At 45.2% G+C, this 25,767-nt stretch overlaps 2 protein-coding genes across 4 annotated transcripts in view; one reads left to right on the top strand and one right to left on the bottom strand.

Annotated features, from left to right (window-relative positions):
• Window positions 1-25,767, top strand: part of macrod2 (mono-ADP ribosylhydrolase 2) — a 522,252-nt gene that overhangs the window by 74,250 nt on the left and 422,235 nt on the right. The gene's annotated exons all lie outside the window — the stretch shown is intronic.
• On the bottom strand, window positions 12,246-24,532 carry flrt3 (fibronectin leucine rich transmembrane 3). Its single transcript, XM_048269583.1, has 3 exons — window positions 24,231-24,532; window positions 16,657-17,442; window positions 12,246-15,518 (listed from the first exon to the last, which is right to left on the bottom strand). Exon 3 carries the CDS (start codon window positions 15,473-15,475, stop codon window positions 13,529-13,531), a length of 1,947 nt encoding a protein of 648 aa, XP_048125540.1. The 5' UTR covers window positions 15,476-15,518; window positions 16,657-17,442; window positions 24,231-24,532; the 3' UTR covers window positions 12,246-13,528.

Below are 25,767 nucleotides of genomic sequence, written 5' to 3'. Positions count from 1 at the left end.
CTCACACACATGCCTACGCAGAGCGGCAGTTTGTTTTTAGAAGCACACTGCGGCCTCATCAGCAACAGCACCAGTGCCACCACTGCTCCCTTCCCCTTGTCGTCGTCGTTGTTGTTTTTATTGCTCAGTGTGGCTTGGTGCCACACCAGAGACCGTCTGGCAGGAAGTGCCCCTTTTTTTCCTTTTGTTTTGGCGACGGGCAGACGTGTGTGTGTGATGGTGTGGCATTCAGTGATGGTGTGGCATTCAGTGATGTGAAATCCCCACAGTGACCCAGCCTGGCTGGCATATACGTTTGTCAGGAAGCGGAGAAAGCACTGCACTTTGCACAAAACACTAAATCCATCTTGCATCATTTGCCTCTTTCCATCTCTCTCTCTCCCCTCTTCTCTCCTCTGTCTTTGTCTGCCTTTCCAGCTTCTGTGTCAGACCTTTCCTAGTAGGCTATGTGAATGTATTCCAAACCAGTTAATCATGGCATTTCAATGAAACACACGTGTGTTAAGTGTCCTTACTGTCTGTAATTAAGGTGATCGGAAGCGCCTGACATCGGGCTAATTCTTCTGCTGTCATTCTGCTGAAATTTGATTTCCCCATTGTCAGGGCTAGGGTCGGGTGTCTCACATCAATCTCCACACCACTTAAAGAAAGCTCAGCAGTGGGACTGACAACAGCCCAGAGACATCAGGAGCAAGTGTTCAGCACAGTGGGCACCTGCACACACACACATACACACACACACACACACACACACACACACACACACACACACACACACACACACACACACACACCAGGTGAAAGACTTGAGGCAGGTGCCCCCTGTCATCCAATGCCAGTGGAGACTGTGGTGTGATGAGAGTGTGTGGAGAGTAGAGTGTGTGTGTGTGGTGTGGCGCCGTTGCCTCACACCTCTCATCCCTGGCAGCTGGCACGGTGGTGGCCCTGGCTATCCTGGCCGTCCTGGCCGAGCCGTGGGCTACGAGACAATTGCGAGCTGATAAGTCTGTCGGTTTAACGTTACCATAAATCACTTTGTTGAGCCGAGTGCTGGCCGTTCTCAAGGATTTCAGGATTTCCTCAGAAATCGTCTCATCTCTCTTGCCCCACTTCTATATTTAAATTACAATCCGCTTGATAAAAAAAAAACAAAACCTTAAACAGCTACTTAAGATGACCGCTGGCAGAAAGCAGACACTTCTATTCTGTTATAATACGTTATATTAAGGCTTATCAAATACATATTAAAATGACAGGAATGGACTACCCCTCAGGACATCCCTGTGAAGGGTAGCGTGGTGGAATTATTGAAACTGCTAGAGATTCACTTATGAATGTTTCCATTAAGTAAAGAAAATACAATTATATGAGGCCAAGCCAGAGGAGAGCTCACAAGAAGGAGGGAGATGAAGAGGGAAAAAGAGAGAGAGAGAGAAAGAGAACTAGAGGGACAGATAGAAAAAAAGACAGAAAAGTAGAGAAAGAAAGCGAGAGAAAGAGAGGGAGAAAGAGAGAGAGAGAGAGAGAGAGGGAGAGACGTGCTGCACTGCACTGCACTGCACTGCTTGTGTTATGCCTCAGGACCCTGCTGGACAGTTTGGCATTCGACCCACAGCCCACACACACACACACACACACACACACACACACACACACACACACCCTCGCCCTCCCCTTTTCCCACCTGCCACCTCTCTCTCTGTCATCACTGGGATAATTAAAATGATCCAGGCTGAAGGCTCAGGCTGCCTCCTGCACTGACCCCATCTCTCCTCTGACCCTCGCCCTGGCCAGCCGTGTCAGTCCCCAGGGCCGCTGAGCTGCGCGCGTCACTCCCCATGATGGATGTATCGCCTCGGTTTGAGTGGCAGCTAATTTTTGTTCTTTTTTAATTCCCCGTGCATGTTGTTATCTAATAATGGTTTGGCCATGCATTTATGTGCAACATTACTTATGCTTGGCCAAGTGAATTAGCCCAAAACTACGGCCATCTGTTTGTCTGAAAATGAAGGGGAGCGAGAGAGAGAGGGTTGATTTGCATCTCAATCCGCATGGGCTTTTTGGCACTGACACCCATGACAAAAGTTTAGTTGCTGGTGGCACATAATGTTGTGTAATTCCCCCACTTTGAAGGCTGCCCTCTCTTTGAGTCCACTCGCTGAATGCTATATTTTGTTTGTTCGGCGCTGGACCCAACGTCGACGCGTTCCTGCCCAGGACAATGGAAGCGAGGCGTTTTGCTAAATGCATTCAGTGCCTTCTGCTCTTCCAGCACTTATCACTTTAATTTGATTAGTGACCTGGTGGCCATGAATGTGTCGGACTTCTTCATTCAAGTCCATCGGGGCCTCCAAAGGGTGGGGTCGGGTGTCACAGGATTCGCCCACTCTTCCATCTCGGTGCGGGGCTGTCATGTTGGCACACACAGGCGGAGAGCTCGTGATTAATGGCCCCGCTCGTGGTGCCATTGTCTCGCTCCTGGTGACCGGACAGAAGAACAACCGCCTCCCGTTTGTCCGCACGCACACCAGTGCGAGTCGACACGGCCAGGCATTGCAGGGCGGAACAGTTTGCTGGGTGGAGCGTGCGCTCAAGGTCCAGGGCACTGTGTCAGGGAGCCTCACAGGAAACCAGGAGGGAGAGGACAATGTTGCGCTAAATAGAAAATCTAGGCGGCTCGCCAACTATGTCACATACATCCCTAGCAGTGTGATCTGAAAAATATACACCTCTTGCTAAAACTTTAGAAGTCACATTCTCTTATATATAAGTTTGTTTGTGTTGGCTCTCAATCCACAGATTAAGCTGGTGCCTACATAAAAATAACACCGACAGATCCCTGTTATCTTCAGTTATATATCCAGCCTTTGTCTGTTCCTCTGTGCCATCAGTTGAGCATCCATTTTATGTTTCATTAACATACTAACAGAAAGCCAGTGTTCTTTCTTGCTAATTATACTCTAACCTATTAATAGGGAATGAGGAATTGGCCTGCCAGCGATCCCAGCAGACTTTCTCAGAAACAGAGAACTTCATCTGAGTTTTTGTTTAAATGAAATGTTGGAATATTAGATTGGGGGAAATAATTAGTTGAAGCAGAGTACCTTGTGGAAATATTAAAATTTTATCAGTTTTTGAGATGAGTTTGTACTCCGAAAGGCTCTCTTTTGATTAAAATGATATTTAAGCAAAGGTGAGAAATGATTTTCACAGACAAAAAAAAGATGGTTGACAAAAATAAAGTTCTCATTATTCTGAAAATGATCCAACTTTACCTAATGATGTAGGTCTCCCTGAACACGAAGTTTGAGCGGTATTTCTCAAAATATTATAAAGTTGTGCCAAGACTATTCAGGAAACAATACACTCACTCACCTATCCCCCACCCTCCCCTTCCAAATGTTACCCAAGTGAGATTGAGGCTTTAACTGAAAATGCTTCCTTCTTTTACCTTCACATTTATAGTACCTTTCAGTATGGATTCAACCAGGTCTGTACCTTGCGAAGTCTGCAACAGGGAATCAAACATAATGCAGACAACACATTTAAGAAAACACATGCGTGAGGGTTGACTGCACTCTCGATTAAAATGCAGATAAGTCACTAACTTCCTGTCACCCTCCTTCCCTCGCACACAACCCTCTTCTTATCATCCAATGCGTCACCTGGAAAATGAGGAGTCACTTCTAATTATCTCTGAAGCTTTGTCGCAGACCTCGGTGCGACGCAAACTCCACTGCAAGCCTCCCGTCCTTTCCTGCTTCTCACTCATCTAAACCAGAGGCATACTCTAGGTGCAGTCTGTCTTTCAGGAGATTTTACTCTCAAATCCATCAGAGACTTTTGCATTTTGTTGTGCAGACAGCTCAGATTTTCCCCCCACATGCCCATACCCCCCACCCCCACCCCCCGCTGATGTGACTGAAGAGCCTTGGCCTTGTGGTGCTTTTACGGTTTTAATTTCTTCAGGGAGTAAGGCACGTCAGAGAGAGTGAGAGAGAGAGTGAAGAGAGGGAGAGATGGAGGGAGGGAGAAAGAGGGGGAAAAAGAGTGAGAGGGGGGGAGAGATGGAAGGAGAGGGGTCTAGAGAGGGATTTAGGGTTAATTGAGAGATCAGCCAAAGGAATCTCATTACGCTCCACTCCAAATCAATCCTGATCGAAGTGGATCGTTGCTGTTTTCCCACCACCATTAACAAAGAAGCATGTATATTGCTTTTTGAGGTTGAACTGCCATTATCACATAGCGCTGTAGACATGAACAACAGTTATTTGTTTGTACTTTATTGGTGCTTTGGTTGAGCGACAGACTGTTAATGTTTGCCAACAATTACCTCAGTAGAATATCAAGTTTCCAACCCAAATGACTTGGGCGTCATGTTGCGTTAATTTTTAACGGGAATTACTCTGGTAGAACAAAAAATTGTTTTTCAGGAAATCTCTTGAATTGATTGTGAGAAACATCACCTCGTTTTAACAAAGCTGCCACTAGAACGGCTGTCTCTGGCTCTGTAAATGGACTTATAATGATTAAATCTTCTCGGAGAGGATTGTTATGGTAGCTCTTTAACTGTGAGCTGAATCTCTCTTTCTGACCATGTTTTCACACTTTCATTGACTGCCGCCCACCCGTGTGTTTGAGTGTGTGTCTCTGTGTGTGTGTTTACGTGTGCGAGCTTGGCAATGTGTGGGAGTGCTGAATATTGTAAAAGAATGCTGTAGTAAAAAAGGCATCTGTCTCTTTAAGCGGGTAGGGTAGGGTAGTGTCAGTGCAGACGCAGGGCCCATGGTGACTCTTTTGAAGAGCTTGTCATCTGGGTCCGGCTGCCACAGGCAGGTCTTAAGCAGCTGAGAGAGCAGGATTAGACAGGCTTATATCTTTAGACCCTCTCGTGGATCATTGGATTGAAATTGCTTCAGTGGATTTTTATTTTATTTATTTAAAAAAAAAAAGGGGAAAAAAAAAGGCTGGCAGGATTCCGCCGTAGCGATATATTCCCTGTCTCTGTCTGTCTCTCTTGTTTTGTTATTGTAAAAAACTCTGAAATTGGGAATGGCTGGTACAGAGCCCTTGTGTCTGAACCTTTGTTATAACAGATGGCCTGGACTGTGAGAAGAGACATTGAGTTGTGCTTTCCACTGCGTCGCAGTTCAGATGCTGCCTTTTCTAGCAGAACAGACCCCACATATCAGCAACTAAATGTTCATAATATCTCCACAAAAAACCCACATAAATCCCCACAAACTATATTTTCTTTAGAATTTACAGCAGACATTCTAGGTTCTTTCCTATCTGCTTCTGAAATAGTCAATGTGCCACTTTTCAGTTTTAAAGACTGTGTGGAATTCAAATAGGACAGTTTAATTCTATTTTTTTCTCATTAATAACTGAGTCACAAGTTCCATCTGCCTGATTCGTGTAGGAGGCAGTCAAAGATGTAGGCCTACATATTGGAGCATTCATTAACATATCATTGAAGGAGAAGAGAGAGACGAAGACTCTGTCCCTCTCCCATTCGACTGCTTCAGAGGAGGAAGAAGAAGAGCTCTGCGGAAGTGTGTAAATCTGACGGTAAAATGCCCTCCCCTCCCTTACCTCTTTTTGCTGCATAATAGAATGGCCTCAGGGTGTGAGTGTGTGTGGAACGACGCTGGGGTCTACTTGATGAACAGTGACAGGCCGTACTGACAGAGGCTGCTGACGACACCACCCGTAAAAACCAGGCACTCGGGGCAGGCAGGCAGGTGTGTGTGTGTGTGTGAGGGTGTGTGTCAGGGGGTGGTGGGGGGTTCTGAATGATTTCCCATAACTCCAGAGGTGGGTAATTGTAGAGTGAAGAGATTACACTGCATCCCACTCAGCGGAAGGTTGCAGGTGTTGAGCCTCACTGTCCAGGCTGCTACACAGCCATCCTGGGCTGGGCTGGGCTGAAGAGTATTAAGAACGCGTCATGTGATATTCTCCGACCACTAAACATAAGGGGAAGGTGACTTTCTCACACACACACACACACACACACACACACACACACTCATGAATCATGGTGACTCATAGCTAGGGAGTGCGGGGGGGCGCTGACATGGAGAGAGTCGTCCATTACTTCTCTCAAGTTCGTTCCAGCTTAAACCCTGAGCTAGCTGAGGCCACACACACACACACACACATATATATATATATATATATATATATATATATATATATATATATATATATATATATATATATATATATATATATATATATATATATATATATATATATATATATATGCACACACACACACACACACACACACACACACGTCACTCCACACCATGTAGACGATGACCAGCGTGACACTTAGACTAGCACTTTTCTCCGTGTGACACTCCTGAAAGGCCGGCGTATTGAATTCCACGTCTCTCAGAGCGGCTCCCCCCGACCACTACACTCTGAGGTGCCATTCGCCTGTCATGCAGCATCACTCTGACAACACACAGGTGTTGCCTGTGAAGACCCTTTACAGCGAAACACTCCATCCACAGCCCATGCCAACCTCACATTCAACGTGTGAGTGTGTGTCTGGGTGAGTGAGGAAGAGTGTGTGTGTGTGTGAGAGTGAGTTTGTGTGTGTGTGTGTGTGTGTGTGTGTGTGTGTGTGTGGGGCCACAGCTGGCTCAGGGGTTTAAGCTGGAACGAACTTGAGAGAAGTAATGGACGACTCTCTCCATGTCAGCCCCCCACTCCCTAGCTATGTGTCACCATGATTTTGTCAGGGAGAAGTGTATTGTGAAAGGCTTTATAAATCTTTTAGCAGTTTCTGAGCCTCCGACTTAATGTATCCAAAGAAGATTCTCCTCAGCCTGACCCCACTGGCGGCCATTTTGTGATTGGTGTTATTGTTTTGCAGTTCAGGAAGAGATGCTAGTACCTCAAATGGAATTGCACAAATATCTCTTTTGATAATCTCTAGCAGAGATCTAGATTATCAGTGGATCATTTGAATTTAAATAGAGTTAATTTCATGAATTGTAACTGGAAACCTGTGCAGAAATACCTTGAGCTGCATTGTGTTGATCAGGCACACCATACAACCTGCACTAAAGAAGGATCTGGATGAGTGCTAATATATAATAGATCCTGTGTGTGTGTGTGTGTGTTTGTGTGTGTCCGCATCTGTTGCATTGACATGCAAACACAGGGCTGACATTTCAACCTGACCTCACGCAAATGAGCGCCCCCCCCCGCCCGTGAGTCGGAGCTCCGTCCGCCGTGTCTCTCCGCCGACATGCCCCGCCAGGAGAGAGAGAGAGGATGTCGGTAATTCACAGGACCTTTCACATCGAGCGAAATGATTATTTGCAACATTGGACTTCCTGCCAGGTCGATTGACTTCTGAGGGAGGGACGCAGGGTTGATCTTGTAAAGGGCATCGGGAGATGTATCACCTTTTTAAAAGATCATTTGAACTGGTTAATGGAGGACGCGAATAAATGTCTCCCATTGAGGAAAGTAAATTAAATAGACATTTTTATAACATATGATGGGCTTCACTAGATTAACACACAACCCCTTGCTCACTGAATCATTTCCCCTTCTCCCGTTTGTTGCGTTAACAGATGCTTTGTGAAAATAGGCCGCTGTTTTGGAGTGTTACTGCTCTATAAGTCATTTTCCTCCGTCAATAATTCACCTAGCCTCTCTGGGTGGCATCGCTACTCGGCGTTGGCCTGATGGTGCCTCCTGTTAATTTGTATTAATGTCAGATCGTTTCCCAGAGAGATGGATGTGTGTGCATACTTTGTGCTGCCAGCCAAGAAATTGGATTCATTAAGAGGACAGGAGGTTGTTGGGTCTGGAGCCTTATAATTTCAGGTCATTGATTTACCGTGGACAAACGAGAGAGAGAGAGAGAGAGAGGGAGAGGGAGAGAGAGAGAGAGAGAGAGAGAGAGAGAGAGAGAGAGAGAGAGAGAGAGAGAGAGAGAGAGAGAGAGAGAGAGAGAGAGAGAGAGAGAGAGAGAGAGAGAGAGAGAGAGAGGGAGAGGGAGAGGGAGAGGGAGAGGGAGAGGGAGAGGAGAGGGAGAGAGGAGAGGGAGAGGGAGAGGGAGAGGGAGAGGGAGAGGAGAGAGGAACTGAGGACATGGTTGGGTGGAGGTGGGAGGAAGAAAAAAAAAAAAAAAAAAGGCATTAGTCCAAGCAAGGCCATGACAGAGACCAGAGACACAAAACCGTCGCTAACTATTCCGTTCTAGCCTCGCCATGGGAGTACAGTGGAACACGTGCAACAATAGTGCAGTAAGCAGAGTATTTCAGCCCTCACCCGTTTCCTTTGTGAGTTGCGGAATCACCACAAGACCTTGAGGGCCGTTGAGAGCCTTTCCCTATAACTAAGACCATCTTTCAAAAGGCAAAGCCGAACACAAGTCATCATGACAAGAGGGAGCACACAACTGGCAGCCCTCCATTGGCCCACCGCAACGGTCATTTGGAAAGACGCGTCTAAGTAATGTTGTGGTCCGCCCCCCTTCCCTTACTGGAAACGGCACGCATCCCTTTCTGTCTCGGCCCATTTGGATTTTAGCGTGTGTTTATGGTGTGTGTGTGTGTGTGTGTGTGTGTGCCTAATGGGTGGGAGATGGGTTCAGAGACAGATGTGGGAGCTTTGAAAGCCCCAGGTGATGGATACTGCCCAGGGAAGGAGCTCTCCAAAAAAATGCCTTCTGTTTTTTGTCTCTGTCACTGACCCTTGAACTCTTCATGTGTGAACATAAACACACATAAACACACACTGACACTGAACACACACATACACACATACATACTTTCACTGTACTCGGTAACACATGTGCTCTGTACACTTTGCGGACTGGGCTTTTGGCAGGGAGGCAGTCGTAGTGGGGGAGCGCGTGGCGGCTCTGGGCTTCGCTTCTGACCTCAGTTCCGCTCCATTCTTAGCAGACGTTAAATGAGAGGGTCGGTCTTTGATGTGCAAGATGTCTTGGACACGATACAAGCTAGCTAGGGAAGGCAAATGGCTCATTAGCCAAAGTTTTTGCTATTTTATTTTGGAAGCTGGGGTTGTGCTCTGGGAAATGGGTTTAGGTAAACACAGGGGTTTGCCGGGTGGGAACACACACACACACACACACACACACACACACACACACACACACACACACACACACACACACACAGAAATTGTAGAGGAGCGGTTTTGAAGGGATCTGCAGAGTATATATCGTCATGTATATAAAAGGTGAAAGTTTCAGATCAGAAGAGGGGGGACAAGTTTATTTGGTTCCACCAAAGATAATTGTTGTATACTTTCCAATTTTCTAGTATAAATTATGAATCTATTAGACAAAGAGTGGTCCTTGCTGAAAAAAAAAAAAAAAAAAAAAAGTCACATATGACCGTGTGGGGAAAAATGTAAACTCATAAAGTAAGTTGTAGTGTTTTAACTAAGTTTAAATAAGTAAAATGTTTTAAAAATGGTGAATAGATTGGTCATGACTCATCATTCTGAATAAAACATGGACATATGCTTTCTATATTTTAATTGTTTGCCATCCCCTGGAATGCAGATTTGATTTCTCTGCTCAATGCTTATAAATGCAAAATAGTCCTCATCTGATATGGTCCCGTCGGCGTTAAACAGTCTCTACTCCATAGGACATCTATCAACACCTGGCATCATTAATAAGGCCTATTCACATGCTTAGATGTGGCTAACCATTTGTTAAAGTGTTTTATTGTTGCAGTATCTATAAATCTTTCTCCTTCTGGTTGAATGGCAGACTATGTGTCTCTGCTATGGCCTTCGTTCATTTTTCACATTTCTTCCCTGACCCCGCTTTCAACTGTCCCTGGGTGACCTGCGATTAGTCGTATGGGCTTCTGCTGCCATGTTTAGGGTCTCTTTAAAACCATTGAGCAGAGGTCACTGGGGGTCAAATCATCAGTGGTCAAATGAAGGTCTCTGCTTGTGCTTTATAAACTTCAGCCATAACGTATGGCCTTGCCCTCGTGTCCGTCTTTCAGAGCGATCGATCTATAGATGCAGTAGAAGGACGGGGGCTTTAAATGAGAGTTCTTTCATGAGGAAAGTTCTAGGTAGCATCAACGTTGGTAAATGATTTCTCTGAGTTCTGAAAGACATGTGGAGGATCGAGCAGTGCATCAACAAAGAGGTCAAAAGGGCGACTGGGTCACATCAGGTCATCAAGCAGTGAGCGTGTTTTTTTTTCTTGCTAATCTTTGTCACCAGGTTAAGCCAGTTTGTTCAAAAGCAGATTAAAATGGGATATTTCTAGATGTGTAAATATAGTGATATTTTATCCCCTTTGTGGACGACCCTGGGTTCAGTATACAGGAAAGAAATGTTTCTGTGAAAACTCTGGTGTGCCTCTTTTGTATCTAAGTTCTGAAATGCTAAGAAGTCATTAGAGAGACCATGGAGTAATTTACTTAGAGCAGACAAACCATCAATAACGGACACACACACACACCACACCACACACACTTTCTGGTAAGAGGCAGAGCTCCTAGCTAATGAAATTGAGGTGATCTCATCTGTTCGGAAGAGCTTGATGCCTGAAGTCCCGGGGCCGCGTGTATGACAAATGCAAAACAATGTCAAGATTAAAGATTGGCCCAAATGTCCAAGTCAGGGGAATTACAGATTTAGCCAAGAAGGCTGATTTTAGTCCCTTATTTGTATTCAGTGGGTTCAGGAAAACAGGACAGAAAGCATTTCGATGCTAAATAAGCAGGTATGGGTGTTTTTCATAGACCTTTAGTTATATCCTGCTATTTTCCACAGAACTGAACTGAAATATTATCATGAAATGCATGCTTTACATTTTAAGTAATCAAAACAAGGAAATACAACTATTACCCAGCCATTAAACTTAAGACATGTTTGTTTTTGTGGTGCTGAGATCAGTTACACCAAAGAACTTGAAGTGACCATTTCTTTGTGTAGTGACAGCCATGCAGTTATGTGCTCTTAAATAGCTCTTTATCTGCCAGTAACCAAACATTGTTTTTCATGGAGCACTATGTCTCCACAATCACAGACCACAGAAAGCAGATATATTCAAAACCGAACATTCACAGTTTGGTAATATTGCCCTGGGAACATAACTCTCGGTGGTGGCTTTCAGATTCGTGGGGGAAGAGAGACGGTCATCAGAACATCAGAATCAGAATGTGAATAGAGTTCTGTTCTCTCTGGGCAGCGGGTGATTGGTTGAGCCCTAGACAAAGCCCTTTGTTTTAGAGGCATGTTGTCACAGTATTGAAGGCTTTTTATTAAGCACAACCACACTCAAACAGAACGCAGAAACGAGAGCAGTTTTTATAGAAGTGAAATATCAACAATCGCCTGTGTGAGACAGGGTTTTATTAAACAAAAGCTAAAAGCAGCGTAAGAGCCTGTGTGTGCACTTTCTTTCACTGCTGATGTGATGTGATATATTTAGTGCAAAAGGACGGTCTGTGTATACTTTAGGTTTGGATCATTCCTGGTGCTCTTAACCTCTTCTCTGTACTGTAATTAAAGTTGTGTGCTAGTGTGCTCTGCGTATGTTTCGAGACGTCGTGTGTGTGCAAGCGTGGGGGCACTGACGCACTGTGAGTGTGTTTGCATATGTGTCTCGGGTATTTCTAGTGCTTTATCTTGGTAAGCATCTATTCATGTGTGAGTGCGTGTGTGTGTGTGACAGAGTGTGTTCATGTGCCTTATATGTGTGCATGTGTGTCTCTGCCTGTCTCAGTGGGTGTCTGTCTGCCGCGCCTGTGTGTGCGTGCGCACGTGTGTGTGTGTGTGGGCCATGCATAAATGAAAGGCAACAATGTCTTTCCGCCAGGGGCCTGGAGCTGTCTCGGTGTTTACGGCCAAGCGCAGCGTGCTGACAGTCGGCCCCAGCAGGGCCTGCGCCACCCTCCGTATGCTAGCTAGTCATTAGATACATCTCCCCCTGTGGCTGCGAGGCGCATCTCGCTCTGTGTCTCATCCCTCCATAGGGCTAATTTAGCTTCCGCAGACAGTCACACTGATATTTCCCCACTCTGGCCAAACCGATAAGTCATACATGGCTAAGCCTCACAAAAGATCACTCTCAGCCTCAAGCAGATGCTGCTCTATAGAGCAGACTCCCTGTACTGCGGCATTGGTGTCGTGGTAAGGAAAAGTGAGAGAGAGAGATAGAGAGAGGGTGTAAGGTTCAGGGTGCCTATGTGGTGGTAAGAGAGACCATGTGCTTAATTTTTATCCACTTTTATTTTGTAATATGACCAATATTTTATCATATTCAAGTGTGTATGAAAAAAAGTTAAGTCACTGATTTATTCTTTCAAAAAGCTAAATACATTAAGCATTGGATCAAGGCACATACAAGACAGGCCAAAGGGCATACAATGCACTTTGGTCTTAAGTTGTAAAGAACAATAAAATTGTGGCAACATAAAAGTGGCTTAAATTGGAAAAAATACAAATAATATTTCTTATTAAAAGAACAAAACAAAATAAAAAATTGCGGACACTTTGTATTCCAAAAAAGCCAAAATGTAATTCTTACCATATCATTTTTTTACTGCCCAGAATATATGACTTTTGAAGGGCATTCTTGACATTTATGGAACACTGTACTGAAAGCTCTGATGTTGTTGTTCTTATTTTTCCTTGTTGACTTGAACAATTGAGATTTGTTTTCTCCTGTGTCACCTTGTCTGCCCTGGTTTTTACTGAAAGACCACCATCTCCTTGTAAAATATATCTGTGTGCTTGAATGTCTCCTGCGCTGTGCTGTGACACAGTCAATGGCGCTGAAGACACAGGAGTTTAGTCCAGGGAAACTGTGCTGTGGGTCTGCAGGTCCCACACTACGTGGGGTAATCTATCTCCACAAGCAAAACAATGTAGAGAAATATAGTCTGAAACTACTCCACCTTGGTTAACTCTTTAACTAGGATTCCAGACACAAGCCCTGCGTTGCCTTGAGGATGCATATAATGCAGTGTGTTCTTCCCTAGGCAAGACAAAATGGCCGGATTCCCTCCATGTATTTACTCTTTAGTCAGCTGTGCCCTATTTTCCCAAGGTATTCATGATTTTACCTTTCCATTTGTTTTTTTTCTGACAGAAACATAGCAAAACGAATGACCTGTGCTTTATACTACAAGTTCTCTAAACTCTGATTGTTCAACACAGCAATGAAAACCCACTTTCACAGTTGACAAGTCATCATATTTCAGTAGAACACAACGTTTTTAATTGGTCAGAAACCTTAAGGAAAGGAAATACAGTACAAATTACTACAAATCTCTAAAATATAGAACTGCATTCACTGCCAGCTCAATGATGGCCTGCAATTTGAACATTTGTCTTTTAATAAATTGTCCTTAAATATAAATTATATGGCAAATGTACAGAACATTGCTTTCTCAGTCTTTTTAGATCCAGTGTGTTGCAAAAGACCAACTATTTCTCAAGTCACTCATTCATGATCAAATGTCTTTTTTTCTCCCAAAGTCTGTGTGGAGTATCATGAGTGAGAGTGGTCTGAATCTGGTATTCCACTGTCTCTGAAGCTTCTGTTGTTCATACTGTTCTTCATGTCGCTGGGCGGACTTTTGTAGAGACTCAAGCCATTAGGAGGGAAAATAGTGTGTATCACAAACTCCTCCTTGGACACGGGAACATGATTTATAGGTATCATCTGAAAAGAAGCCTCTCTAATCTCCAGGATGGAATTGTCCTTCTTTGTTCCGGCCTCGGCATAGTCATCCTTCCTCCGCCGGCCCTTGTTGTACGTGCAATTTCTGGAAAACAGAGAGCCATTCCGGTGCACGTACCAGCACACCAGCGCCAACATGATGATGGCCAAAAGTGCTACGGCCCCACCAATAATAGCAGCTAAAGGCAGACTGGAATTTTTGTAAGGCTCCTTCTCCTGCTCCCTGTTCAAGGTGGTGGTGGGGTTGTACGCTTTCAGGGAACTGGTCTCTGTCTCTATGCAAACGGGTGCCTCGTCCGACAGGTAAATGTTACTAGTCTCCATGGGAACCATGCATATCCGATAGGAGGACTCGGGCTCGAGAGCGGTGAGGAGATACTCCGTTCTCTCCCCCTGGACGATGGTCTCTGTGATGGACCCAAAGGCGGGGCTGTGTCCCAGCTTTAGCCAGCTGAGCCGCAAGGCGGTCATAGGCTGTGACACCCTCCAGGAAATGTGGACAGTCTCTGCACTGCTGGACTTGACGTTTATAGTGATGATCTTTCTCCCAGATGGCGTTGTGCTACGGTAGTGTTTGCTTATATCCGGCACTTTGACCACAGGTCTTTTAGTCACATAGGAGGGCCACTGTGGCTTTGAGGGGGGCAGCGTGTTGGAAACCGTTGTGGTTTCGTAGATGGGGGGTACATCCTCGTCTGTGCAGTCAAACTGCTCCGTGGATAGATCTTTGATAGCCATGCCTTTCACCTTGTCCGGGCCCTGGCACATGAAGCCCCGCACATTGACCTTTGACGGCAGGGTGCGCAGCCAGTCACGGACCCACTTCATGTGGCAGTTGCAATACCAGGGGTTGTTCCGCAGCAGCAGCTGGGTGAGGTTATCCAGGTCTTCGAAGACACCCAGGGGCAGGCTGCTCAGGTTGTTGCCGGACAGGTCCAAGCGATAGAGCTGCCTCAGGTAAGCGAAAGCCCCAGGTGGCACCCGGTTGATGTGGTTGTCCTGCAGCTGCAGCTTCTCCAGGCTGTTGCCAGGCAAGTTGGCTGGTGGTGACGTCAGCGAGTTGCGCACCAGTGAGAGCTCTGTCAGGTTGACCAGGTTCACGAAGGCCATTTCCCCGATGCCCCGGTTGTTGAGCAAGTTCCCGTCCAGAACCAGCCGCTTCAGGTTAATGAGGTCCTGCAGCGACAGCTCGGAGATGGAGGAGATGCGGTTGTCGTCAAAGCGCAGCTCCTCGATGGACATGGGTAGACCGGAAGGGATCGTGCTCAGGTGGTTGCGGGACAGGAAGAGCAGTCGCAAGTGGATACTGTCCCTGAAAGCCCCCTCCTCGATGCTCACCGCTGAAACAGAGTTGTCGTCCAGGTGTAGCTCCTCAATGAACGGGATCTGAGCCAGAGAGGAGTGGGTGATCATGCGGATGTTGTTCTCCTGCAGGTGAAGCTCCTTCACGTTTAAAGGCAGGTTGGTCGGGAACTCATCCAGGTTGTTGCAGTATAGGTAGATCTTCTCCACGTTGACCAGCCTGCGCAGGTCCGTGGGGATCCCGGCACTCTTGATGCGGTTGTTCTGCAGGAAGAGGACGGTGGCATCCTCTGGGAGGCCACTGGGGATGGAGGTCAGCTCGCGGTCGTTGCAGTAGATGAACGTCCCGTCGCAGCGGCACTGGGAAGGGCAGGTGACCAGTGGCCTGGCCAGACACAGGAGTAATCCAGCATGGATCAGGAAAGTAAGGAGGAATCTGTTCGGACACACCATCTTGAGAGTCGTCTGTTGTGTAGACTGATTATGCCGAAATCCCCTGGAGGAAAGGGAAAAAAAACAGAGGAGAAAATTTAATGCAAAAGGCCTTTTGAGGAAAAGCACTATCATGCTCTAATAATTACGGTTTGTATAAATGCAGCCTCAAGCAACTTTTCTTTCTAAATGATGCAATTTAAGACACCATGTTTCCTGTTAAATTAATCAGAAGTGGCCACAGATATTGTCAAACCAGGAAACAAATTAAAAAGTACAAATGTGCCAGTGCCTGTGGTGATTTTAATATTTTCATTAAAGTCATTTTTGAGGAAAATAGGTACAAGTGAAAAATAAATTGCTGTTAAAATGATGTTGAAACCCATTGCTGTATGAGCCTGACTTTGAATTGAGTGCCTGTGTATTTTTGTTGTCCTCCTCGCTGGCTTCTGTAATATAATAGCTGGAGCAGGGTCTAGTTGTTTTACACATTTCCGTAGTGAGACTGTGTGTTTCAAGGCTGCCTTTCATGGCAGCAGACTGCACGGGTGAACAGGCCTTGTTGATGAACTGTTGTAAAACCCTCCTGCTCTTTCACCCGGCTTCTCTCCCGGATTTGCATCCGTGGTGAGGCATTTCAGATTAGGCTTTTCCCTTTTTCACAAGGTGTGGAGAGGAGAGAAAGAGAGAGAACATTTCTCCATGAATACTGATGGAGAAGTAAAAAGGTGTGTAAGCTATTGATTTTCTGCTTTGTTTGAACTGTTAGGAATTTTGGTTCTAATCACATGTAAAATAGTTTCTCAATCTAAATGTAATCTCCTGAATAAATGCAAGACCATTTACTGGTGGAATTACTTGAATTGATTATCTTGAATTGTTACCGCAGACACATAAAGCTGTAAACAGAGAACAGCCTGAGAAAAAAGAAAAAAAGAAATCCAAATCAACAGCAAATCTTTTCCACTGTCTTTTTTTGCAGTTAATTCTAAATAACACAATATGTGAACTACTTTTGTTCCTGGCTGGTGTCTTTTTTTCCTGTGTCTACTGAAGTGTGTTTTTCTATTTAATTAGTCTAATACTGATTTATTACTTTAATTATGCGCTGCTGTCGTGACCTCTCTCCCTGCTTTTCTCATTAGGAACTGTGGTTTGGTCAGTCAGGCGGAGAGGGGCACAGCCATTCATATTTGTCATACCTGATTTAAAAGAACCAGCAAATCCTCTGCAGCCACCAGCAATCCAATGAGGCCTTTAAGCTCCTCTTTCTTGTTCCTTTCTGGAGCTGTTTGTCCACGTTGTCTGAGGGGTCTCTCTTGGTTAGATCCTGACCCGGCTGGTATTTGCTGAACTGATCCTTGTTTAATGCGGTTGACCTTTTGTGTTGTACTGCAGTGTCCAGGGTTCATGCCATCAAAGGCTTTGCCATGGTAGATAAACCTATAAAGAAAGCTCCTCTGCTGCTGAGACGAACCTCAGGCTTCCTGCTCCGATGCTTGCATGAAATTCTGAGAATATTAAAGAAAAAAACAAACGGCGCATGCAGAATCCCTTTATGTGCTGGAGCAATAGCTTGGGCCTCCAAATTAGACCCTTTTGTGTTGGTCAGAGGCTCCTTGTTGAGACGGAATAGGCCAAGACAGCAGTAGATCCTCTCCCCCTATGCGGACTGAACCTGGCATAGAGGCCCAAACTAAGGCTGAGCCATGTCAAGCTGCCCGAATCAGAGGCTCAAATCCAGTGCCCGCTTACTTCCGAACGCCCAGCCCTCCGGCAATCCCAGAATCCTGTTCTCTCGCTCCAGGCTCTGGCATGAATAATGTATCCAGCCTCGTGGCTCTGAGGGAACACTGTGCACTGGCGTAGTCGTCGTCGTTGACGTCAACGTCGTCCCGGTCCCCTCCTCTCTCTCCTCGGGAACCTGCGGTCTCTCCTGTCAGACGCCCACTGAGTTTCCCATGCTGCACCTCTTCTTAGGTCACTCCCTGGAAACACAATCAGAGGGGAAACACGTTAAGTCATCTCACGTCTTTGCAGGCAGCATTTCCCAGCTAAATTCCAAACTTGTCATATAAACCTAGTTTGCTGGTCCCATATCTGAAAGGTCTTATTCGGAGAGGGTGGGAAAAAAACAGTTGAAAGTTCAGTTTTCTGGTATAACATTTCCACTCAACACTGCCTTTGAGAGTGCTCTACAGACTTGAATTCCCAGGCACTGATTTTAGTGTGCCGTTACAGCTGATTGCTGTACAGATGCCCATTAAGTTAAATAGAAGATTACATTTCCTAGCTGGATACAGTTTTGCACCGCACTGTTGCACTTAAGTAAGTGGTTGGATCCTTAAAAACAACATTAAACAACACAAAATAATTGTCACTATCACTGTGCCCAAGTCAAGTTTACTGCCACCGTAATCATAAAATAAAAAAAGGCTTCTTGGCTTTTATTTAAAGGGGAACAATATCTATTAGCTGTTTAAGTGAGCAATAACTGGATAATTAGGCTTATATTTTTAAGGTAGATATCTAATTTATGAATAGGTCAACATAAAAGATGTAAGAAAAAATGCATTAAACCAGTCTTTATGCATTAAACTAATTTCATGCATAGGCTTACTTCTAAATGAGTTCATGAGTAACATGAAGAGCAGTTATATAAAGCACATTTCTTCTGGTTGTTCAGCTGTTCCCGGTGGGGGAGATGGCGTTTAAAGCTTATGGTGTTTCTCTGTGCCAGCAGATACCTTTGCAGTTTGGCTTACTTTGGCTTAAGTTGTCTGCCTGAAATATAGAGAAGGCCACTATTTGTGAAACCTGGATTAGAAGGACTGTTTGGGATTTTTGAAAAAAAAAGAAAAAAGAAACTTGCCCCCCTGCCCACTCTGGTGATTGTGTGCATTAGCCTGACCACCTCTAACCCTCGCACTCCCCCACCTCCCCAAAACCCCAACCCCCCCTCGGCTGGCGATGGGAGAAAAGAATTTCTTTGCATATGAAAAGCTACAGTCGCTAAGGCTCTGTCACAATGGCTGTGGGCGGGTTGTTCCAGCTTTGCTCAGTTGTCTGGTGGATTGTGCTTTCAGTGTTTTCGCTCTGCCTTGCTCCTGGTTGTAAAACGAAAATGAGAAAATGGTTGAATATGGGGGAAAGATGCAAGGGGTTTGTGTGTGTGTGTGTGTCTGCGGGGTGTGTGTGTTGGGCGTAAATCTGACTGGAGCTTGATCAATGCTGATTTTTTTTTCTAAAGCACAGCTGCCCTGTCCTCTGGACACACACACACGTGTGCACTGGACCCTTCAGCCAACTTGATGAGCTACCGGAGCAAGAACAAGAGAGGAAAAAAACCCACAAATGCCCTCACTCGGGTTAAAAATGTACATGGGAAATGAACCTGGCTCATCTGGACCTCTCATGAATACCAAGATGGCCATCTTATGCTTGCCACCTCCAGAGTCCACACACACACACACACACACACACACACACACACACACACACACACACACACCACGACCACCGTACACACCCCTGCCCCCATCTGCTCCCTCCCCTGGCCTACTTCAAGCGCAGCAGCCTTTCCTTACACAAGCGTGTAAAAATAGAATTTCCCTAGCCAAAGCCAAACGACACAGGCCCTTTCTGACAAACACAATAGTTTGCGTCCTTGCCTGGAAGCCTCCCCGTGCCCTGGCGCTGCTAACCCCTCGCTGTGTCGAACAAGAGGAGGCAAGTCAGGTAACACACCCTGGCCACTTAACAGTTGTAGTCCCTGACAAGAGGGGAAGATTAGGGAATTGAGAGAGCCTCGGAGTAACTCGATTAGGAGTCCAGCCAAAGACAGAGTCTAATAATACAGCCCTTCCTTCTGTTGTATCTAAATACAGTGGCACATCGCGCTATTGTAACTGTAGATTAGAGGAGAACAACAGATGTGACCTTAGTATACTTCAAATGGCCTGATGGGCCTATATAACGTATAGGCATAGAAGAGCGGTTATAGATTCCAGGGCCAACCATGAAAATCTTGTGTAACTCCACAAGCAGTTATTTTCTTGTTTTCCTTCCCTCCCCTAAATAACATATTTAATTTGCCCTTTGCCATTTTAGCTTTAGTCTGGCCCTGCTGCAATCAGTGTTTTCACTGTTTTTTTTTAACTGCTCTCACAGTTGTTTTTCTCTGGTAAAAATCAAGGGTGTTGCTTTTTTCACACATTTTGATTGTGAAGACCAAAAATCATTCTAATGATATGAATTATACAACAGCAGCATAACACAATTGAAATTCTGATTATGTGTTTTAAATATGCATCAACCTGAATCCCAAAGATATTCAATTTGTATACTAGCAATATATTAGCAATACATTTCCAGATATAAGCCTGGGCAATGTATTGCTAATTTATGCGAACACACTACACTGCCAATGGTATAACAAACATCTGTTCTTAGGGAGTCAGGGCTTACAAGTCTGCTAATTAGAGTGTGATGGAGCTTTTCCACGGACATTAGCTGACAACAACAGGCAATGTGGCTAGAAGGTCTGCGAGAGGACAGCCCAGATCTCTACACAGTCCGATAGGCAGGTTGTTGCTTAGCAGGCAAACAGTAACCACCACCGCCTCCCTCTAAAACAAATAAATAAATACAAAGGAATGTGAAAATAGAAAATAGCTGTAGTCAGCGTTTGTATTGTATGTATTATTTCTGGAATATTTCCGCCACTGACTTAAGGCTGTTAATGCGTAGCTCCGTTAACCAGGCCGGCCCCGCTGTGGAGGTGATGAGTGCCAATATCTTAGTCGGCCTGGCTAGCTGCTTTTTTCCACGCTCATCGGATTTCACCAAAGTAGCTGCGGCCCATTGTTCATTACAAGGCAAGCATGAGGGCCTTGGAATCTGCTCACGGGGAGCCCAAGCAGGGTCTCCTCTCGTGGCCCTAGTCTGTCTCTCCTCTCAGCATTATCTGCCTTTTTTCCATTCGGTTCAACTTTTAAGCCCCCACCCCTCTCTCTCTCTCTCTCTCTCTCTCTCTCTCTTTCTCTTTCTCTTTCTCTCCTTTTACTCCACTCGTACAAAACAAGGTTTTTCTTTTGTGTGTGAGTGTGTGAAGCCAAGGAGCTGGGGGTTAGAAGCATTCGGTGATGGACACCTCTCTCTATCGGTTTAATAAGATCCTTAAGCCGTCAGGAGATTTTTCTAATGGTCAGACCTGCTTCTGCTCCATTGCTCTGCACTAGTGGAAGTTAAATGGAGCATCTTGGTCCAAAAACTGTGTGTGTATGTGTGTTACAGGCACAGCAAGCCAGGCCCAGACAGAGCGGTTCACAATGGGCTCAACACACACTAATGTGGTCTCTAAGCTACAGTAACTGGGCAAAGGATTTCATGCCCTGCAGACAAACGAATATGGATAACACATGACGAGGGAGAATTAAATGGAAACAATTTCATGCCTGCCAAAAAGTATTTCAGAGCACATTGTGTCTTTAATACAGTAATACTCAAAAAAAGAGAGAAGACAAAGTTTCACAAGTTTCTCAAGCTTAAAACAATGAAAATTGTATAGGGAAGCAGACATGATGAGTATTTTCTCCCCTATTTTATGTGCAGTATTTAGGATTAAGATATTAAGATTATGGTTAAGTTTGACTGCTTAAACACTTATGTCAAAAACAAATATTATCCTAGTTTCTCAAATAAGAAATAACAGTCTTTGTGTTGTTGCCTTCTCAGAGTTAGTATAAATGAATACAAAAAAGGGAGGTCTACCAAGCATGACTTGACATTAAACCAACGATATAAAATGATCTAGTTATTTTTAGCTTTGGCCTCTGTTCAGTATGGATCTGCTTGTGTCTGGTTCCAGTTGAGAGAAAACAGATTTTTCTTCCCCATTAAATAATAAATGCAGCACCCTAGGCCAGTTCCAACGGATTGGCCTTTCTACACTGTGTCTCTCTGTGCACATGTTCACAAGCCATTCATGGATATCTTTTCCTGCTTTGCTATTTACGATCACAAAAAAGGGACGATAAAAACAACAAAAAGGAAGATGATGTCGCCAACAAGAGCAGGAACAAATGTTTGGACGTGGCTGAAATGTAAAATGAGCAACTAAATTCTGTATTTTAGAGCTAAGCAAATGATCACACACACACACACGCTCCCCCACCCCCGTGTGTCCCCAGGCCTCCGTAGGCAGAGAGGAGTCTGGGGGCAGACAGGGGGTCTCGCTGTCTTTTGTGCCGGCTGAAAAGAGAAGGTCTGCGGGCAGCTGCGCTGCTTTTCCCCACTTGGGGGTGGTAGGCGCTCCTGCATGAGGCTTGTGTGAGGAGCCCAACAGACCGTCTAACTGACTCGTACACATCCATTCACACACACAGAACACGCAGTAAGACTGGTAGAGCCTTAATTGCCACGCGTACGCACCCCCTGCTAAGCCAGGGTGTTTGTTGTAGCCAGTGGACATGTAGACAGACTCATTTTGATTTGCCTACACTCTGCTGCATGTGGGTAGGCTCTGACAGGGGCAGAAATTGATGTATGTTGTATTTGCATAAGCTGTGATTCACCTGTTTCCTATCTGTCTGTCCATCTCCAGACTATATGTCTAGTGAATTTTAGCCAAAGCATATTAGTTGCAAAAAGTTGCTTAAAATGTATGCTTAAAAATTAACTCTGGATGGGGAAGAATAGACAGACCTAACTTTGATTGCCTAGTTTAAAGGTTAGGGTCCGACATGAGGGCGGAATTCTGTCCGACTATTATTTTTTTGTTTTGTCAGGGGCACAAAAGGTGACAGACTCCCCTCTAAAAGCCTGAAAGACTCATCCATTTAGCGTTGACTCCCCATGAATGCAGTGGGCCACTGCGATTTGCCTGTGGTGGTCGACACTCTAAACAATGGGCCTTCTCCATCTGTAGCTGCCAGTAAACATACACTACAGCCACCGTTAGCTTTTCAGATCGGACGAGCGCTGAGTTCTACTCTCCATTTTGATTCAGCCACAGTGAGAAGTCACTACTTGCTTGTGTATTTGAGGTGTTATTGGCTTTGAAGTAGAAACACAGTGGTGTTTGTGTTGACTCACAATCAAAGAAGGGAGATAGCTAAGTGGGGGTTTGACACCATTTCATCAAGATCAATGGCATGGTTAATTTGATCTGCCCCTCTAAATAAGTCACACACCCAAATGTGTCTCTTTTTCTGTTGAAATGTTAAATAGAAGACCGGTCAGAGGGGGGCAGGAGAATGAATAAATGTCTGCATAACCCTTAAAATATATAACTCTAAATAATCTTAAACACTATATAGCTAACCTTCTGAAAATAAAGTGAGGAATAATTGTAGAGGTTGCCGCTGTGTCAATTTGCAACTAATAGACCTAACACAGGCTTAAACCAGTATCAGTTCAATGCAGATTTAAAAACCGAGTTAATCAGATCTATCTGATAGAGCTGGGGGTTATCGCCTAAGCAGGGCTTTTTGCCGATGGATGCTTATTGAGACCAGACGATATTTATCTTAACAGAGCCGTGATAGTTGTGTGGCACCGCTTCAGGCTCGACGGCACCTAATAAGCTAAAGTCTACGTGATAATATCAACACTGGTCTTATCCAATCTGATGGACCCTAATAGATTTAAAACAGACGAATTATCGCATATCTGTCAGGTCTGTTTGCCTTATGCGCAAAAGGATATCCCTCACAATGTACAAATCAGACGAAGTACGTGGCTGAAAATCAGATGCCACATGAAAGGAGACTTATCAAGGCCTTTACGTCTGTTTGGTTTAATGAGGGGAATACAAACAGCCACTGGTCGACAACAGCATTTACCGGATTTCTCCCAGCAACACAAGCTGCCCCGTGTGTCAAGATCTGCATCTCCTATAGGCATCGTAATTCCAGGCACTCGCAGAGCAGAGACATCCAAAGCTCGGTCTTCGAAGGCATTGCCAACAATCTACCCCGCTTTCTGCTTTTTTTCTCCCTGTCGGAGACTATAGTTGGGTTTCACACCCGTAACCAATGGCAAAAATATAGAAGATAATACACAATTCTCAAATTCGGAAGTTTTCTAGGTCCCTGTTGCTCGCGCTTAATACGTAAAGAAAAGTCGACATTGGCACAGTTTGGCCCTTTACCCTGTGCCAGCGACGTTCATTGCCATAACTCCAAAATCTATTTAGAAATGCAGATAGTAACAGAAAAAAGGGAAAACCCTGCAATGCCCAGGGTAAAGTGGAGCGATGTGTGTTTGTATCACCGTCTCCGAGCACACGGAGTCCACGAAAAGGGAGAATTGCGCATAGACGACAGTGGAACAACTTATCTCCTGTAATGTTACTTAAACGGCGAACGGTTTCAAGAATCGTGACAATTTATGATAAAACAGGTCTCTGTTTGCCTATGTATTCTACAGAGACCCATGCAAAACCCTAGCCTACTGCATTTTGTGTTTGAGTTCAGGCGGTGTATGATGTTATATTCATGATACTAATTTGTTCCTGCGTAACGTCTAGGTATTAGTTTTTGGTGGAGAAAGCTTTTTACGCACAGTGTTAGTGAAGTCTGCTGAAGGTTGGGACTGATGTTGATGCGTGTGAAATATAAAATTAACGTTAAATGTAAACACCTCCTCCCATTGTATAAAATAATCATGGAATACAATACATATAGTATGTCATTTTATTGTTAGTAATAACATTCAAGTGACGGATCAGCGCCTCTCACAAGAAAGCAACAGATCCATAACAATGCACACTTACCTGAGGAATCAACAACTATAAAGGGAAACCAAAAATATCCTTATCAAAAATCAGTCAGCCAGTAGAGTAAATCCAACAGGGTGAAATTATCGGTGTTTTCAGATCCAAAACCCAGTCTCGCGTACAGAAATTCTCCGCAGCAGCAGCGGTGTGGTCGCACTGTGCATGTGTGTGCGTGTGCGTGATCGCTCGCGTGTGTGTGTGACTCTCTGCGTTGTGGTGTCCTCAACACACTTTTACACTCGCACACACTCCTTTGGCTCTGGAGAGGACAGGAGGACTGGCAGGACAGATCGGCTGCCTAGAGCGCACTACAAGTGTGAGCCTACATCTGCCTCTAGCTCTGCTTCAGTAGAGCGCTGATGTCATCGGTGGGAGGGGCCTTATTCACTTTCCTCCCCTTCCCCAGTCCCTCTTGCTCCTGGTCTTTTCATTCCAGCTTTTCAGCGCCTGTCTGCGGGTAGGCCTGGTGACCACTAGGGGGAGCAGGAGAAAGTGAGATGACTTGTTTTGCGCCTACCTCATGTGTATGTGAATAAACGGTGAGAGAAATACCAGGCGCAGAAAGAGGAGACTGTGAGGGGCCGTGCAAGCGGATAGGTGTTTGTGGTTTTTCAAACGTGTGTGTAGTGGTAGGTGAGGTGAGTGGGGGGGGAGTATATGTGCGTGAGAGAAAATCTCTTATTCTCAGTGTGAGAGAGAATCTGAGTACTTTTTCAGGTATTGCTTTTTGTGTCTGTGGACCCTGCTGTTATGGTTATTGTGTGTGTGTGTGCATACATGTAAAAGGGAGATATATAAATATATGTAATGTGTTCCTGTTGTACTCATGGATGAATGCTAATGGACGATTCTCTACCTCAGTCCCAGAGTCCATGTTTTGGTTTTATATTAAAAGCATCAGGCCAACAGAAACAACCCTCTTCAAATGTAAAAGCCACTCTGTCACCATACACATCGATGCTGCTGCTGCTGCTGCTGGCAGCACGTTGCCAACAAGTGTGGTTTCTTCTGGTACCATACGGGGGCTACAGTGGAGGAGACCCCAGAATAAAAGCCCTTCTCCCTGCTGCCTCCATGCCTCCCCCTCCTCTTCTGCCTGCTCCTACCTGCTCTCTGTCTCCTGAGGCAGCCAGTGTCTCAAGGAAATGTGATATGACTCTTTTTCTCTCTCTCTCTCTCTCTCTCTCTCTCTCTCTCTCTCTCTCCCTCTCTCTCTCTCTCTCTCTCTCTCTCTCTCTCTCTCCACATTCATCACTCACTGATGTAATTTTTTTCCCTCGCTGTTAATTGCCCCCATCACTCTCTTGGTGCTTTTGATATCCTACCCTCTCTCCTCCATTAGTCTTCCCATGACACCACTCCGCCAGCACTCAGACCGCGGACCAATCAGAGGCGAGCGCGGCGGTCCTTGAGCGGGGCAGATAAGGCCGGGGATGACCTCCGCTCACCCCGGTGTGTGCGAGTCAGCTGTTTTTGACAGGGGAGAAGAGCTCGGAAGTTAAGCTGCCATTGTCCCCATCTGGAGAGGCTGTTT

This window comes from Alosa alosa, chromosome 18 (genome assembly GCF_017589495.1).
Source record: "Alosa alosa isolate M-15738 ecotype Scorff River chromosome 18, AALO_Geno_1.1, whole genome shotgun sequence".
Lineage (NCBI taxonomy): Eukaryota > Metazoa > Chordata > Actinopteri > Clupeiformes > Clupeidae > Alosa > Alosa alosa.
The sequence above is the reverse complement of the archived record's forward strand: the minus strand, read 5'-3'. Positions and strand labels throughout refer to the sequence as shown.